The sequence below is a fragment of the Accipiter gentilis genome, chromosome 34, assembly GCF_929443795.1.
Source record: "Accipiter gentilis chromosome 34, bAccGen1.1, whole genome shotgun sequence".
In the NCBI taxonomy this organism is placed as follows: domain Eukaryota; kingdom Metazoa; phylum Chordata; class Aves; order Accipitriformes; family Accipitridae; genus Astur; species Astur gentilis.
Window position 1 is genome coordinate 5786344 of NC_064913.1, and position 17588 is coordinate 5803931.

Consider the following 17588-nt stretch of genomic DNA (forward strand, 5'->3'; position numbering starts at 1 on the left):
TTAACTTGGTTTAAATACAACTGGCTTTCAGTTGCACTGAAGGCATGAATATTCTACAATTTTATTGTAAAAAATGACAGAAGAGACACTGACTCTTTCTCTTGCTGTTAGCAGAACTCTAACTTTCTGGCAAACAAATCCTGTTTGTAGTTTGTTTTGTTTTGTTCCGCCCTCCCCCTGCCATGTGCAGCCTTCAAGAGAACTTTTTTTGGAGAAACGTTGTTTTGTGGGTTTTTTTGGTTTTTGGTTTGTTTTTTTTTCTTTTTAAAGTTGTTGTATTGACTAGGACTTAGTATTCTGACTACAAGTTTTCACTGTCTGACCCTGTCAGTGTTACACTGGCTATCACTTTTTGAAGGCACTGAGTAGGAAGTAGATGATGGAGATGAAAAATTTTCACCTATGCTGCCTTTAGTCAGCTCTTTCCTTTAACTTTTCCTTGATGTCTGCAGCTGGAATTCACTAGCTGTTCTCAGTAAATACTCTGTGTGCCTGCACTGATGCGGGGCGGGGGATGAGTGGGATCATGCATAGGATCATCCTGCCAAGTATTAAATCAAAACCTAGTATTAGTTACTAAAAAACCAAACACCCCCACCCCACCCCAAACCAACCAAAAAAAACCCAAACCAAGACAAACACCACCTTCCTGCCCTGCCCCCAAACACCTGAGGAAGACAGATAATCATTACAAAGAGTGACAGCAAATCGCTGATCAATCTTGATGATTTTTTTTTTTTCTCAACAGGTTCACAGTCAGGATGTAACCTTCTGTAAAATGGAAACCTGTGAAGAAAGACATAGATAGCAGTTGGAGTTAAAAGCAGCAGATGAATATTTCTCTTCTTAAGCATCAGCTTTTTAAAACGCTATGGTGATTTGGAAAGTCTCAAGAGTGAACTGCAAAGTTTTCCTCAGCTCGATCGATGGATTTCTTAGTCATTTCTCCAAGTCATTGATGCTCAGAGATGGTGTGTGATGGAAAAAAACACCATGTCTCTGTGTTTGTAGCCCCTATTTTTTGGATTAGTTTGCTGTATTGCTGAACCGATTTCATTTTGAAGGGCAAGGAGTGAATGTGATGGATTTATCTTCAGAGATGAACAAACATGGAAGGAATCCAGTAAGTCACAAACTAGAAGATCAAAAGAAGGTAAGATTATTTTTAATTATACTTAATTGTATTTGAACCACTTGCAAACTCTTTGATTTCTAGTAAACTGGAAACTAATGTGCTTTTGAGGATAAAGTAGTCTGCTATGTTCACCAATACAGTGAACTGCTGTTGTGGGACTCAATTTCTTCATTGTCCAGTAATTTTCTTTCTAATACTACTTGATTGTCCGGTAATCTTGTGTTAAAAGGTCCTTGAATTTGTCTAGCAAATTATTTGGCAAAACCTTTACTCACTAGCAATGCTGAGTTCATGGCAGAGACATGATCCGAAGTAAGTGTCTGACATCAACCTGATACTGTTTGAGATCTTCATCCTTTACAGTGGATATGTGGATAGACCCTTCCTATTGTATTCTACCAGTAGTTCTGTATAATTTGGTTTTCTGATAATTTGTTGTTGTTGTTCAAGTTTCATCCTTCAGTACCCAAGGCAGTTTAAGCATGTAAATTCATGGTTCCACAATACAGAAAGTACTTTCGGAAATTCCATTTCTGCAACAGACGGTCCCAAGAGGCTCACCTTCCCAGGTCATCTGTTTAACGTACTCATGCTATGGTCTGGAAACTTTTCTAATGCTTATTTCGTAAACTTGAACTGATGCTTTTTAACATCTTCAGGTCTTTCTCCCACACTTTGTTGATCTTTTGTTACATTCATAGATTATTATTTTTGCCTGAAAAAAAAAATGTGGTTTTTTTATTCTTCAGTTTATTAGAAGTTCAAAACTCTGTAATACTTTTAGATTAGGAGGAGCTCATCGAACTCGAGTTCAGCAAATATGTTTTGAAAAACCCTACAAAGCCTTCTTTATCAAATGCATTGACCTGCTTTGTTACTTACCTCTCAATCTTTTCTTACCATGCATGGTAAGATCTGCACGTAAATAAAATCTCCACCAGTGATGCTTAACAGGCTTCGTGGATTTTTCAGAACACATGACTGTTCAGTAGAAACAAGACTCGCTCGACCCCCAGGCAGTTCTGAGATTATTATAAGAATGTTTCATTGTCTCAGATTTATTTCCTATTAATCTATCAGCTGTTTCTTTGCACTGATGCAGCCTTTCCAAAATAGTTGGCCATAGGGATCCCCAGTGTGTGCCTGTGGCTGATGAAGCCATAATTCCCTGAGCTTTGATCCTGGCTCCATGCACCACTGTCTCATTTACCTGTGTATGTCTGATCTGGCTCAGGTGTGAGCATCAGTCATGTTTCTGTTGAACCAGGCAGAGCATGTGACATAGGGTTAACATCAGATTAATGCACTTTATGCTAACTGAGGGATGACAGGCTTGGGGCTTATTATTCCTGGTCTGCCTGGGCTCTAATGTAGGGTCTGCACCAAATGGCAGCCAGCTTGAGAGAGTGCGTTCTGGTGTAGCGTTTTGTGACTGTGGTGTTCTTCATACTAGGCCTTAATGAGATTTACTGGCCTCTTTGAATTATTGCATGGGTTAAATGGGGCTGTTAATATCCAAATCATGTATTAGAGTGAAGGTTATGTACTTTATTGTTACACAGGCTTGTTATAAAAAGTGCTGCTGGGTTGGGGTTTTTTTCCAAATTTTGGTATGAAAGTGGCTGGCTAATGTTTTAAATAATTTCGATCTTGTTTGGGAAAAATACAAATTAGGAGAATTTATGGGCAACATAAACTAAACAGTTTTAAAACTTAGAAAATCAAATACTTTGTTCTAGTGCCTCTGAGATTTGTATGTGCTAATCTAAGTCATTTGGTTACAGCCAATAACCTTGTAAAGTGCAGAGAATTGCAGGAAACGTACCACGATAACACATGTGATGAAATTATTGGGAAAATGTATTTAGCCTTTGAGCAGGTTTTTTGTAATGGAAAAGACACAGAAGTACGTGATGGCGGATAAATCATTTAGAGCATAGGAATTTCTTCAACTCATAATTCCCACCCTTCTGTGGCACAAAAGAAAAGCTGAGAAATGTTAGCATTAGTCTTACCAAATGGTGAACTGTTTTCTGAACCGTTATTATCTGATCTGGAACTGAGTATGCTTGAGTCCCCTCTTTCCCCCAACCCCCCTCTTATTTCAAAAGGATTTTTTTTCCCCTTCATGTCTAATACCTGCAGATTCACTTCTAGAGACTGACTCTTCAGATTGCTTAGGAGGAGAAAGTTTGTTTCAAAGGGGATCTGTTGTACCTCAAGGTCAAATGTTTTCTTTGAGCCAGCCTGTGGATATTTTATCCAGCTGTAGAACTATGCGACGACTGCCAAAGGCTCTGCAGCTGCTAAAAGTCTCTGCTCCTGTGGTGTGGTTGATGAAGATCTAAATGTGATGATAATAAACAGAAGCATGGTTAGTTTTCATTACGTTCAGGAATCCTTACTAGTAATTTAATATCTTTGATATGCTAGTATCTGCTTCACTAGTACAAGGATAATGTTATATTTTAATAAAATAAGGCTTTAAAAAGGTGATAGGGAAACATAACAAGTAGTAGTAATTTGGCTATTTCTTTATGCTGCAGTGAATGTAGGGTAAATTTTGAAATATGTTAGACAGAAATGAGTGAAATAAAAAGGGACCACTTTAGGAAATATTGGCTGACTTACTGGCTGACATGGATGCCTTACTGGTGCTCTACCTGGATCAGACTGGGCAGAAGTCAAGCTGAATCTATTGGATAGCTTATGTTCTATAAATAAATGAAAAATACTGTGTTCCAGGAAGTCTCAACTGTTGTGTTGCTGCAGAAGGTATTACTACTGGACTGTTTTCTGCATGGGGAATTCAGGGGAAAAAAAAAAAGTCAAAGAACAAAACTCCATGTTAATTAAGGATATAAAACTTTTCAAGTGGTTTTAAAAATGCAGATTGTGCTTTGGCATTTAGCTTTTCTAATAATTTAATAGGGCAGTATATGCTATATAGTTACTTTCCTATGATCTGGATTTGGGCCTGGACAACTATATTTATGTAACTTTCATTTTGTTGCTAACATGTGAATGGTCATGTCTGTAGGACACTCAGATTTGCTCCTTATCTCAAAACCCATCAAATGCTACCAACTGCATTTTAAATAGGAGTATATTCATTTTTATGGCTGCAGAACTATCAAGCTCCTTAGCCTTTCTGCAGCTCCAAGACGTAGTGGCAGTTTTACTGATTTCTGCCAATAGTCTGCTGACTTTTGTGGAATTGGCAGGTGTCTCCGACTGGGCTGATACTCGTGTGTTTGACCCTCTTATGTACAAAATGAGGCTCAGGCCCAGAGTGAGAACTTCTGGTAGCTGTATGGAAGCAGTAGTCCAATTTCTGTGGCTGAAGTGTTGGGGAAAGAAGGGAGGCAGGCTAACAGAAGGCAGTGCAGGGAGGAAAAAGATATTGAGAAAGATCATTGTAATTGATTAATTTGACCTCCTACAGAAAACAGGCATAGGGCTTCCCTCTACAAATTCTTCTAGCTGGGTGCAAAGCCTCAGGAAATCAATGAGCTGGAACAGGCAGTTCTGGGATGTCCATCAGCTTTATCTGTTTGAGGACCATGTGTCCATGGTATCTCTGTCCAAAACATGTCCTTCCTTCCTCTAAGCTGGATGTGACAGGCATACAGCTCCATCCAGGTAGAGATTTCAGGTTAAGTGCTGTGCTTCTGCATCTATTTGCCATTCCCACAGTGCACTGTAATTTCTTATTTTAAAAGTATGATAATATTCAAGGCTTTAGGACATAAATGCCAGTAAATAGCAAATGCCTGTATTGCTGTTTACAGTATGGTGTTCATGATTTAGCATGTGGTAAATGGTAGAGAGCGCTGTGAACTAACAGTTTGAATAACAGGTTTCTATAGGCAACTTGCCGCAAATAACCATTTTAAAACCCCGAAAATACTGCTTTATCTATCTGCATTTCATCATTCAACAGGGTTCTTCTGTTTTCAAAATCAACATAAAAATTTGTAATCTGCTGCCACATGCATGGTTTATGCTAGTCAAATCTGTAAAGTACATATCCAAGATTTCCCAGCTACTCCAGTCATTAATTTTAATGTGTGTGTGTCCCCCCCCCCCCCAAGAAAGTCCCATTGTGGCCATTTCTTTGACAGACTCTCCAGGTTACTTGGTATCTTCGAAAAACACCTGCTTGCTGCAGGCAGGCAAAGCCAAGCCTTTGAATGATGCTGCAGCTGTGGCCTTGTTAAAGTCTGGAGGCTGGGGTGGGAGCCTGGGAGTGTGCTTCGCTGTGGGCGTACGGGTGTGTGTGAGGCAATGTGCAGGCAAATAACACAGGTTGCAATACCCTTAAGTATCATTTATGTACTTGACCCTGTGTAAACCTATAAAATTGTTTCAGAAATACAGTAATGTATAAAATGCTTCCCAGCAACAATAGTACTCCATCCCATAAGGTTTTGGCATACCTGCTTTGTCTGCTAACTAATTTACTGCTTTCTGTTCCACAATGTCTAGGGTGTTTCAGACAAGCCCACTGAGTCCCTGTCCTGACTCACACCAAAAGATATGTGTCTAGATTTGAAATCCATCATGCAGAATATGGTTGTAATGATCGTCTTGCAGAATTGCTAGTTTCCAAAAGCGGAAAAACTTTTGCACCTCTGCTGACACCACCGACACATGGCTTGGAGTTCTTTTTCATCACATTTTCTTTTAAAGTCTCTTGATCATAGGCCTTAGTCCTTCTGTTTAGAGGCTGATCCAAACCAAATGAAAACACAGGAAAGTTTTTAGTACTTCCCCCCCCCCCCCCCCCATATGCTTTAAAGTTAAATATGAGAAAGCGCAAGTTGCTTTCAGAACAAATTGCATTATTTCCTTCAGTTTTTCTTTTTGAAGGCAGATGAGCCCCTGAACTCAGAGGGGTTTTTAACAGACACCAAGACTCTATTACTGAGCAATAATTAAATATAATTAATCAGAAGGAATACCAAACAAGCCTTGTCTACTGTTGAATGTTTTGCTGGTCTCCCCAGTAGCCATTTGAAGATTAACTATATGCCCAATAATCAGTCTGGTTTTACTTGTTAGGGTAAAATAGTAGGTTACTTTCAAAAGCATCAGGCAGCCTTGATACGCAATCAAGAGAGAAGCTTTAGAAGGGACAGATGAAATGGGAGCAATCAGCATGTACATCACACTGTTCCTCCATCCCCTGCCTGCTTCGTCTTAGTCAATATTCAGTGCACAGAACAACATTTTGGGAAAATCGGATGTCGTCATCATGACGCAGCTGGGCCAGGAGCACAATTTGTTCTCGCTGACACGTTCATACTGCTGTGTCTGTGCTCCCCATTTTCACATCTCAGTTCTCATTTTTATGACTAATTCTGTAGTCACCTAACAACTCTTTTTAAAAATAACAGCATGAAATATTGGGCAGGCTGGGGTTGTTGATATTCTTATTTAATAGCTCATTTTCATTTGAGGACCTAGGATCTGGATGATGTTGCTTGCTATCTCAACAAAAAAGTTGATTTCTACCATTCTGTTTTTATTTCTCCCTCCAAGGCTGCTCTAACTGAGCTTTCTCTCCCTCCTGCTCTCCCCACCCCAGTCCCTCCTACACATATATACATATATATGTATGTTCTGTGTGGTTTTTGCCCATCTGCCCATCTGTGTCTCTGTCAGGGGATGCCTTGCAAACAACTGGAGGTCTGAAGATCTGGTGAAGAGTCAGAGACTCCTTAAGCTCGATGTTCACTATTATCCTGTATCACATAACAGCTGGCAGGTTATTTTTTTTTTTTTTTCAGGATGTATATTCAGTGCTTTAACAAAAAATACTGGGTCAAAGGGATAGTGAGAAGTCTTCAAGGCTGAGGGGAGAGGTTTGTGCTCTATTTTAATGTTGTTTTTTTCTTTAATACCTTTGAATTAGGCAGAGATAGGAAAAGCCCACCCAGCTGATAAGAAGAAATGGGCTGTGGGCATAAAACTACAGTTGCTTTCCAAATTCTTTGCTATATACGCCTGTCATATATTACTGCTGTCTTTCCCTTAAGCTGTCTCCCTCCATACTCCAGGAGTTTTCTGTTTCAAAATTTATGCTAGAAAGACTTGAATTATTCTTCTCTCTGTCAAACCTCCCTGGGGCCCCACCACCTGACTCCTCTCGCTTGCTGAAATTGTTCTGTGCACTCTGCTAGTGCAGTTGTTCAAATTTTTTAAAAAAATCTCTACAGGCTCAATAAATGGTGTTAAATATCATGTTATGAAATATGAAGCCCATACTTAATTCATAAAGTAAATTCATGTCCTCTGCTGCATGTTTACAGGTTTTTTCCCTCCTATTAGAGAACTGTGATGTAAATAAGATCGTACACATTTTTTAATGCTTTTTCTTTTTCCTTGCCTTCCCAACGCCACTATCTGCAACAGTCTCGATTACAGAGCAGTATTTTGACCCAGTGCTGCACAAAAAGAGCTGAGAAATTAAATGCTGATTAATTAATTCTTCTCTTAAAAGGATACTGGCTGGCTGTATTTTATATTTCAGTAGTATGCCTTGGTTTCTTAGCTTGTTTCTTTTCTTGCCACTCAATGTTATCTTTAAGTTGTTGCTCTTAATGCATGCGTGATAAGAATAAAACTTGTTTAAGAATACCAGGTAAAAGTTGTACAGGATGTCATTGCTGCCTGGTTGGAAGGAGCTCAGCTGCTTTGCAGTTGTTTGCGCTGGCAGATTTTTGCGTAATCAGATAGCTGAAATGAATACTATTTTGTATGTACACATATGACGTGATTTTGAATATGCACTACAGAGTAGAGTGAGAGGAAGAAGGTGCCTTTTCATTTGGGTTGGTTACTTCTCCCCCTGCCCTGCAAAAAAAGTAATACTATTACTTACTGGCCTTGGTCTTCACTTACTACTAAAGGCAAAGTTTCCCATTTCTACCAATTACATTGCTATTAGTAAATACACAAAGGTAGATTTAAGCATCTTGTCTCAAATGGTCTTACCTAATTTGGAATAAGATACAATGTCTAAAAGGCAGAAAAAAGTGAAATTCATGGAGGTAATATCTCATGATTATACAGTTTGCTCTGGGACACATTGATGGTTACAAACTGTCTGCAAGGTTTTCATTTGTCAAGTACAAAAGACTAGAGTCTTTCTACCATAAATCCTGTTTTTTGATTGCTGTTTGTTGCTCCTAGCTTTTTCAAATAAGCTCGTTAGCCTCAGTACAAAGAACAATTTAAGTGATAATAAATAGCTAAGCTAGTAAATAAAGTCACATGGCTTTCTTTTTTGTTGTTTCTCTGCAGTGGCATTGCAAAATAAGGAAATCACTGTAATAATTTAGTATTTTCCTGCTCTTACTCTTGTTATTTAAATGTTACCGAATAATATTTGTTTAGTTGCTTTTTTCTCAAAACCATCATCTGGGAAAATCTTCTGTATTTAAAGGATGAAATGTAGATTAGGAAAGGGTTGGGATGCTTAAATAATATGTAACCTGGTCCTGTCTTTTCCTTTCTAAGAAGGAGCACAAGCTTGAGAAGCAGTTGCACAGAGCACTGTACAGCAGAGGATCTGAACTGAGGCTTCTAGGTGATGCCTTGTCTTGCACTGTGACCTTGTTTGGGGATTTTTATCACTCAACTTCATGAAGATCATACCTTCAAAAGGCTTTTTGAGGGTTTTGCAGTTTGAAATCTGTTCTTTGCAATAGGGATGGTCCCATAATGGGTGCATTAGGAGTCAACTATCCTGCTTGCTGACTTTTAAAGTATTTTGTTAAATATTGCGGATGACCCTGTATTAAACTGCATTTAGAGCAAGTGCCTATTTTCTTGTCTCTCTTCTCTTGAACTTTGAACTTCTTATGGGAAGATACTTTTTTCACTTTGATAGTTGTTCTACTTTTACATTAAGTGAAAGGTGCTGGTGTGTTTACAAAGTAGCTGGGAAAGCTTTTTGTTATTGTTATTACCACATTTGCATTGAGCTAGTTTCTCTAAATCACTCTATTGTTACCTTGAGATTTTTAACTGGAACCTAAACTCAGGTCAAGGACTCTGCATCTTCCTGGTTATCTCTGCAGTCTTGCAGTACAGGTAAAGGATTGCAAGTATTGAATCTGTGTGTTGTGCGTGGAAGTTCTGCCTATTTGCTTCTCTAATTCCCCTGGAACACTAATTGTTGAAACTGGAAGGAGAAGCATGTGCTGCTGCTGCTATATCAGAAGTAGTAAGCCAGTGAGTGACTATACTACAGTGTGCCTTTATAGGAGGGATATAAAGACCTTTTTAAGACTACATTTTGTAAACGCTAAAGCAAGAAGTCTCTTGTGAGACTGTATTGCGTGCCTGCTTATAAAGCAGAGTTACTAACCTTTTAAACTAATTCTAGATAGGTCTAGCCTTAAGCAACATATGAGAGGACAACTCTGCCTGGTACTGTGGCTTTTAGCTTCTGAATAGAAACATCTGGTGGAATCATTGAGTTATTACCAACAACATCTAATACTCCCAGATTAAACCAGATCTTTTTTCTAAGGTACAGTATGTAAATATGCACTATAAACAGAGAAAATGAGACAGGGTTGACAAAGCTTGGTCCAAATGCAGAAATGATGCACAGAAAAGTTTAAAGCCTAGCTTCTACAAATTAGTTTTCTAGGAATTTTGCATGCTTACTAAAGGAAACGCATGTGGAAAAAACCCAAACACACAAACCTGTAGAATTGGGGTCAAGGTATATTATATAGCTGAGGCCACATTAGTTTGTCACATTAGTTTCGTAATGCAGGCAGCCCTTAAATGTGAGTCTGTGGAGTCTGGGTATTGTACCAGAATGGAAGACTGTGCTTTGTTACACCTTAAACTGAAGTCTCAGGGTGCAGTCATGCTGTGTTCCAATAAAAGAATACTGCTGGGAGATGCTTCATTTTTATTTTTTAATGCCTACGTAGTGGTATTAGCTTTTCTCCAGTGCTCAAGTACAAAAGAATGTAAAGGCAGAGAAGAACTCTGGAAATGGTTATAATTTTCTTCTTAGTGTAAACTTCCTTTCTTTCACAGTTGGTTGCTGGCAAGAACATGCATATCCATACTGATTTGAATATTAGTATGTGTATATATACAAACTAACATAGTTATGCTGTATGTTTTCTGCAGGTAAATGAGTAAAGCTTCTTTGTTAGAAGAGAAGAAAAAGTTGATAGAGCTACTGAGTTTAATACCAATATGTTTCCTCTGTTTCACAGCTGTGGCTTTTGTTTGTTCTTTGGGTTTTGTTTTGGTTTTGTTGATTTTTTTTTTTATTTATTTTGTTGGGGGGGGGGTTGCAGTTAGACTGCAGAATATTCTACTGTTAGTAAAGTGAACCTTAGAATGTTATAATTTGTTTTCCTTTTGTAGCTGTTAAGATCTAGTAAAACTGTATCTCAGTAGGCACTGCTGTATGCAAATTCCATTTTTTAAATATTAAAATTCCTTGATGTCTTCTAGAATTGTCAGTATCAGGCACAGAAATTCCTCTTAATGGCACTTTTACCTGAGTGACCGAATGTAGGTTTTGCCAGGGAAAGGAACAGCTCCCAGCATCCAGGACTTTAGCTGAAGGTATATAGCAAAGTTGCTGTTGTTCCAGTTTAACATTATGTATTCCTGAAGGAAAAATAAACCTGTAGTTGAAACGCAAGTCAGCAGGCTGTCTTTATTAGTTGAGCTCTTGATGTTTTTTTTTTTTTTGTCTGCTTCTCCTTTCTTTTTGTTGTTGCTGTTTTTTCCTTTCTCTGTCAAGTGAGTTCTCCTTACCTGTCATGTTCCCTCTATCCTTGCCGCATGTTTTTTGCCCTCTATATGTTTGTTTTCATTTTCCTTCTCCCTTGCTCAAATTAACTTGGCTTATTGGCTTTTTTTAGTATACGTGCATATAAAAACACGCAGATAATTGTATGTGTGAATATGCATATCTACACATATTTGTGTGTACAAGTATTTTGAGTGTGTGCTTGCATAGAAACATGTAACATGGACAACAATGCATAGGACAATCTCTGGTGTAATCATATGTTAAAATGCTTTGCTTTCTCCATATTCCATTTGTTTCTTGATTATTTTTTTTCTTTCTAGAAAATAGTATCCTTAGCTCAGGGTCTTTTTTTACCCTGTGCACCTCTGTGCATGTCTGTGCAGTGCATAGGATTGGAGTCAGTTCTCTGTAACTAGGGTCCCTGAGTCTCTTAAAACAATAGTATTAGTAATTATGATTTAAAAGTTTTGTTTTATATAAAATGGGATTATTTTTTTAAAATCTCCATTTCTTAAATTTTGTTGGTGAGAAATTTGTGTGTTTACTTGTTTCCTCTCATAGAGCCTGTCAGTGTTCTCCAGCTCAGTCAGAAACATGGCAGTTGCTCTGAGGCCTTGATAGAAGAGGTGTAGCCTTAAAATACTATTAGTCCCCGTGTCATCTGACTGACATGGAGCAGGGAGAGCAAACGTCCCGCTTTATCTGAATTGCTGAATTGATGCCAGTAATAAGTTGCTTGGTAAGTCCAGGACATGGCGTGTAGTTATTCATAAGTATGGTGGAGGCATTGTAGAGATAAAAGAGGACCGGGAGAAGCTGCCAATAATCTTTTTTTTTTTTTTTAATTGCCTGATGTAAACACTGTGTCCATAATTTGTCATTTGGAAGGGATAATTTCCAGCAGGTGTTCTTTTTGGCTCGATTGTAGAGGTCAGGTGACTTTGTATTTATTGTTGGCATCATAAATGAGAACCAAAGGGGACTACAATACACAAATGCAGAGTGATTCAACATCATAGCCTCTACAATGTTAGCAAGTATCCATAAAGCAGTAAAAAATGTGGCCCCCAATGGAGGGCATCATTTAAACCCAGCTTTTACCTATGGTTACTATAAAATATGCTCTGATACCTTGAAGGTATTTGTTACTTGTGTGTAGTGATTGAGGTACATATTGACTTCTCGACAGTGATCTCTCTTTTTTTAATTTTTTTTAAAAATATTTTGACTACTTAAACAGGAATTAGCTTAGACACCTATCGTTTTTAACACTGTTGAGGTAGCAGATCGGTATTAATGCAAAAATTCTGGAAGGTGGTTATTTAGTTTGCCTGAACCTGCTCTGTATTTAGAGGGCAACAGTTACTGCTTTGTGAAATGCTTTCTGTATGTTTAAATGTATATGGAAGTGTTATGTAATAGCTTATTAGTAATATAAATATGCCTATTGCTATATGACAGTTGCCACTGTATCAGTTTTAGGATGGATGATGTAAGTAAAGGTTGAGGCCAAAAGGCTAAAGGCCTGTTTCTTTTCTAGCTTTGTCAATTTTTCTTTGTACCCTCAGGGAAGTTGCTTAAACTCAGTTTTATCTATGTATAAAATTAAAAGATTTTCTGAATCATTGATAATTGATTTCTCTTAGAGCATTAAGACCCTCAGATTGAAGGTCAAATATATTTGCCTAGTGTTTAAAATAAGTATGCTGCACTCATGGCTGTTTATTTAGATTGTGGCAGAGGACAGGAGTCTCAGTCATGAATCAGGACATAGTTGTGCTGCTGCTGTAGGAACACAGTAAAAAAATTATTATGTCTGGTTTAAAGACCTTACAGTTTGCTTGTCATTTCCCTTGATTCCACTCTTGTATTTAGTCCCTAAGAGTGGAATATGCTGCTTTTTGTTGTTGTTGTTGTTAGTATGGGATCTCCTATGCAAAACCACTCATCACTTAGGAATGAAGTTGTACTGTATGAGAGAGGAGAAGTTTGTGTACACAAAGGAAGGGAATATACAAGCTTTTTCTTTGTCGTGCTCACCAAAAACTTATAATGCCTTAGCTGTTACTGCATTGTATCTATATTTTCGCCTAATTTCCCAATTTTTCTCCATCATAGTAATCTAAACATGCTCTCAGGACTACAGCAGCCCATTTGGCTGTGTGTTAGGGGAATACATGCTTAATTTGTTCCGTTTAGGTGGTAGCTAAAGTAGATGGCACTTTCCTGTCATTGTCAACTGCTACATGATGACTACTTACAATGCCACTTACTCTATATATTTCCAAATGGTCGTTTAAAGAAATCATTGCAAGAAGAGCAAATGGATCAGTCGGGGAGGTGGAAGAAAGAGATAATAGAAGAAAATTGCAGAGTTTTCCTAACATTTTCTGATGCCAGTTTAGACAACTGGGATTTTGTTCTTTTCTGAAAGCAGATGGAGGTGGTTATAATTTTCTCTGGATTAGCATCAGTCCTGGTGTAAAATGAGCTTTCTGGCTCAAAATCCAAAGGAGTTCCCTTCTTAAAAAATGTATCAGGAATGCAAGCTGATTTGCAGAATAGCCATACATACAAAAAACAATAAAATGATGCATAAAAACAACACTCATGAGTCAAAGCTGTCTGTTAGGAATTAACATTACATCAAGATTTAATTTACATGTCTTGCAGAAAAACACTTCAATATTCCATGTTATCGCATGCTTAACAGTAATGAGCTAAAATGGTATGTAAACATTATAAACAAAGATAATCCCAAGAGCAAAATTCCTAAGTGGATCTGTAATTCAAAAGTGCCAAAGAGTGATTATAGAGATCTCAGAGTTGATTTTAACCCATGATAAGCAGAAATAGTGCATGCCTTCTGCTTTGTTCCCCCCTCTTCTCCCCTAGTGTTTTTGTTCACTTTTGGTTAGTATTGCTATAAACAATCTATTAAGCATAAAAAGAGATGCAAAATACCTTTAACAGTAGTTAGTCTTTTTCTTGCCCTTTACTTATCTGTGTATGTCCATCAAATGATTAAAGCAAACAAAGTCATTTCTCCACAACATGTGTCTAATAATTGTGGCCAATGCAAATTTGGTCTGTCAAAAAATCTTGTGTTATCTTGATACGTCAGTTCACGGCACAGCTAGAAAGAAAGGAGGAGTTGTCATTCGTTAGCAGAACAGCTGGCATAACAGACTGGAAGTTGTGTTCTCCAGGAATTAATTTTTTACCAAGGTAAGTTCAGTCACAGATTTTAAACTGTTAAATTTGCAGCTCAGGCTTTGCTGCTTGCCTGGGTAACAATAGAATTTCAGACGAGATAAAAGGGAAACCATGGAACATATGTTTGGGGGGTGCTGGTCTTAATTTTTATTTTCCTCCCCTGTAAAGGAGGTTTCTGTGACCGAGGTTGATTGCTCTGACAGCTGCCCAGGGAAACCAGAGACTGTCCTGTGTGGAAGTCAGAACATGTATGCTATATAATTGTTTATTTGGTTTTTTTTTCATTCTTTTTCTTAGTAGGATTTTTCTTAGTAAAACAACTGAAACCTCATTGAGGGGGGAAAAAAATGAATCCATTACTGCTATTTAATATTTTGAAAAAGTACCTGTTTCTCCCCATCTTTCTTTAAGACAATGTATTGAGTATGCTGAACTCTATTTTTTCATTCCTTCTTTACTGAAGTATATGTTTAGGAACACTATGGACACAATATTCCTAGAAGTATACCACTTGAATCAGGAGGGCTCAAACGAAGAAAAAGAATAGAGGGTTGCACGTTCTCCGTGGCAAAAAAACTTTTTAGACTTAAAAATTTATTTTTCTGTGTGTTTTGAATGCTGTTTAAAACTTTTAGCCTTTAATGCCATACATGGTGATTGAAGGGGCAGGGAAGCATTTGTTATATTTGCAAGATACTCTGTGATTGTCTTGGTGCTCTGGCTACAAATGCATCCTGGTAAATGCTCCAAGCACGTGCCATGAGTGTTTGTAACATCATATTTCTTCTAGTAAATTATGCTATGAAGCAGTTCTCCAAATCAGTAGTGCGCATGGATTTTTTGAAGAGGTGTAATATTGGTGGCAATCTCATGGTTAAGGCTGTGTTTAGATTTACATTAAAATACTTCACAGTTATACTCTAAAGGTGTAATTACCCAGACCTCTTAGATAACAGTGGGAATATTTCCAGTGATTTTTGGCAGGCTTTCTGTAGAGCCTTTCAATTTTTGATGTAACATTTTTGTAAAAAGTCCTTACTAAATTGTAAAGAAAAAGCAATCAATATTGGTCTATTTTCTTTCTTTTTATTTTTTCTTGTTTTGGAAAAAAAACAAAAAACCAAAACCAACCAAAAAACCCACCACCACCAAAGAACAGACCTAAATGTGGCTACTCACAGCAGGTGAGAATTACAGCCTTCATCTGCCAATATATGTGTGTGCATGCAGATTGTGACAGGAGTTGGGCCCTGGGGACACATTTGAGAAGTTAAAATCAAAGACATCTGTAGCTGTTGACCTTGTTGAGAACAACCTAAAGTCAGTTTGTCAGACAAAGGAATGTCAATTTGCCAAAGCCACTGCAGGCCCACTGAAGTCCACAGTCTTTTGTGTCACCTCTTGGAGAGCATTAGTTAACTTGAGTGGAAAAAAAGTTGACATAATGAATCAAAAAATTCAACCATCAAAAACGTACAAAGGGTCTTCTTTCATGGCTTCGTTTTTAAGGCAACAGTGCAGATTGCTTTTAAAGACTGAAACTCTTTGAAATCATGTTTTGTTGAATGAGGTCCCTAAATTTGACTCTTCAGACAAGGATTGGATTGGTTGAATTGCTTCTAATAGTGTTTGGATCAAACACTTGCTGACTCTTTCAGAGGAAACATTTTTAATGTTCCTTAAAATTCTTCATTGAATGTAGTTTGGGTTCAGATTTGTTTAACAGAAGGGCCAGAAAACAGAAGCTGAGCTGGTACCGAAGATGTAGGATGATATTTGGATTTTACTTAAGCATTATTTCTTATAGTCACTTTGCTTCTGGATATTTGATAGATTTCTCCAGATCTACTGGCTGTTATGTTTCTTGAGCTTCCCATCTTATTTTTTAAAGATAGACTGCACAGTTTCCATGCAGTACACCCAACCTGCCTCGATACAAAAGAAAAACCTATTAGCTAAACTGAAGGGGTTGACATGGCTCTGGGTGTTAGAAATATTATTCCAATGCTGTGAGCTGGGGGAAGAGACTGCCTGCGAGGTACCTGGGCTCTGTATGCTCTGGGGTGCCCCAATCACTGTAGGTTACCCTACAGCCCTGCTATCTGGTCCTATGTCTTGGTAAGTAAAGGCTAAAGTCTACTTAAGAAGGAGAGTCTAGATGACAGCAAGGTAGAGTAGTTTTCCCAGTCATTCCTCCTCTTATAAAGTCTCTTTTTTTTTTTTTTTTTTTTTCCATAGAAAAAGGTAGCTCAGCTATCAGGTGGAGGATGAGGAAAGTGGATGAGAAATTTATGCAGATGAGGGGGTTTTATTTGGTTTTAGAATTTATGTGGAAAGACTGTTGGAAAAGTACTTATACAAAGTTCAGGGTAGCATAATGAGACTTGTGTTCTTAGAGACAACTATAATCATTCCTAACTTTCTCAGTATCAGATTGAACTTTTTGTACAGTATTTTTAGTTGGTTCCCACTCTGTGATGCTTCAATTATTGCACTTGTTTTATATCACATCTATTAGCTCTTAATAAAAATACCAGCTTTTTAGCACTGTAGAAACTTAGCTTCCGAGTAGTACTGAAATTACCTTGAAAGAGTTCATGCCACCAATATAGTATCAGCTGCTGCCTTATTTTTCACATGCACATGCATTACATGCTAGTTTTGAAAACCCAGCTGCAGTGAACCTCAGAGCTTTGGTACTACAGACTATTCTGTCTGAAAATACACTGACATATTAATATTTTTGGCAATTTGATACATCCAAATGTTAGGTTAATTTTTTCTACTTTCACAGAGTTCAGTTTTTTTGGTTTCTTTTTTTTTGTAAGCTGTAAGTTTCCAGGTTTCCATTCATATGGAAATAAATGCAGAAGATGAGAATATTTGTTCTATAGTTTCACAAGGCTGACTTCTAGTGAGGATTAAATCAGACTCTTTAGACAGTGAGGTTCTAAAGGCCACTGGACAGAAAATCAAACAGTACATTATCAGGGAAAAAGAAAAGATTGTCTTCCTTAAATGAAATTCTAGAACAACTGTCATTTAACATGCATTTCATGTCTTTATCTACAACCTGGAATTTTCAAATGAGCTTTTACCTTTTTTTTTTTTTTTAATATTCTTGGCACAAATAAAGAAGTATCTGATTATCTGGTTTGAGTAAACTTTAAAAATTATTAAAAGAAAATTAGTTGTATTTAGGGGCAATGGATACTTGCCTTTCCTTGAAGTCTACTTTTTTTATTAACTACTAGATGCCTATAAATCATCTTGTAGTACTAATTTCAATCAGTAATGCTGATATTGTCTTACATTATTTATGTGGTGTCCAGTATCCCCATTGTTCAGTATTTTGACTGATGGTCAAATACAAATAAAAGGTCTGCTCTTCATAGATGATGGGAAGGAACATATATAATAGGAAGAGAGAGAGAT

The 17588-nt window shown here is 37.5% G+C and overlaps 1 protein-coding gene across 1 annotated transcript in view; it reads left to right on the forward strand.

Moving 5' to 3' along the window:
* The first annotated feature begins 1049 nt into the window (after positions 1-1049).
* Positions 1050-17588, forward strand: part of NAV3 (neuron navigator 3) — a 417043-nt gene continuing 400504 nt past the window's right edge. Inside the window, exon 1 of the mRNA XM_049792275.1 lies at positions 1050-1153. Coding sequence (XP_049648232.1) covers positions 1082-1153 — 72 coding nt within the window. The 5' untranslated portion in view covers positions 1050-1081. The remainder of the gene's footprint in view (positions 1154-17588) is intronic.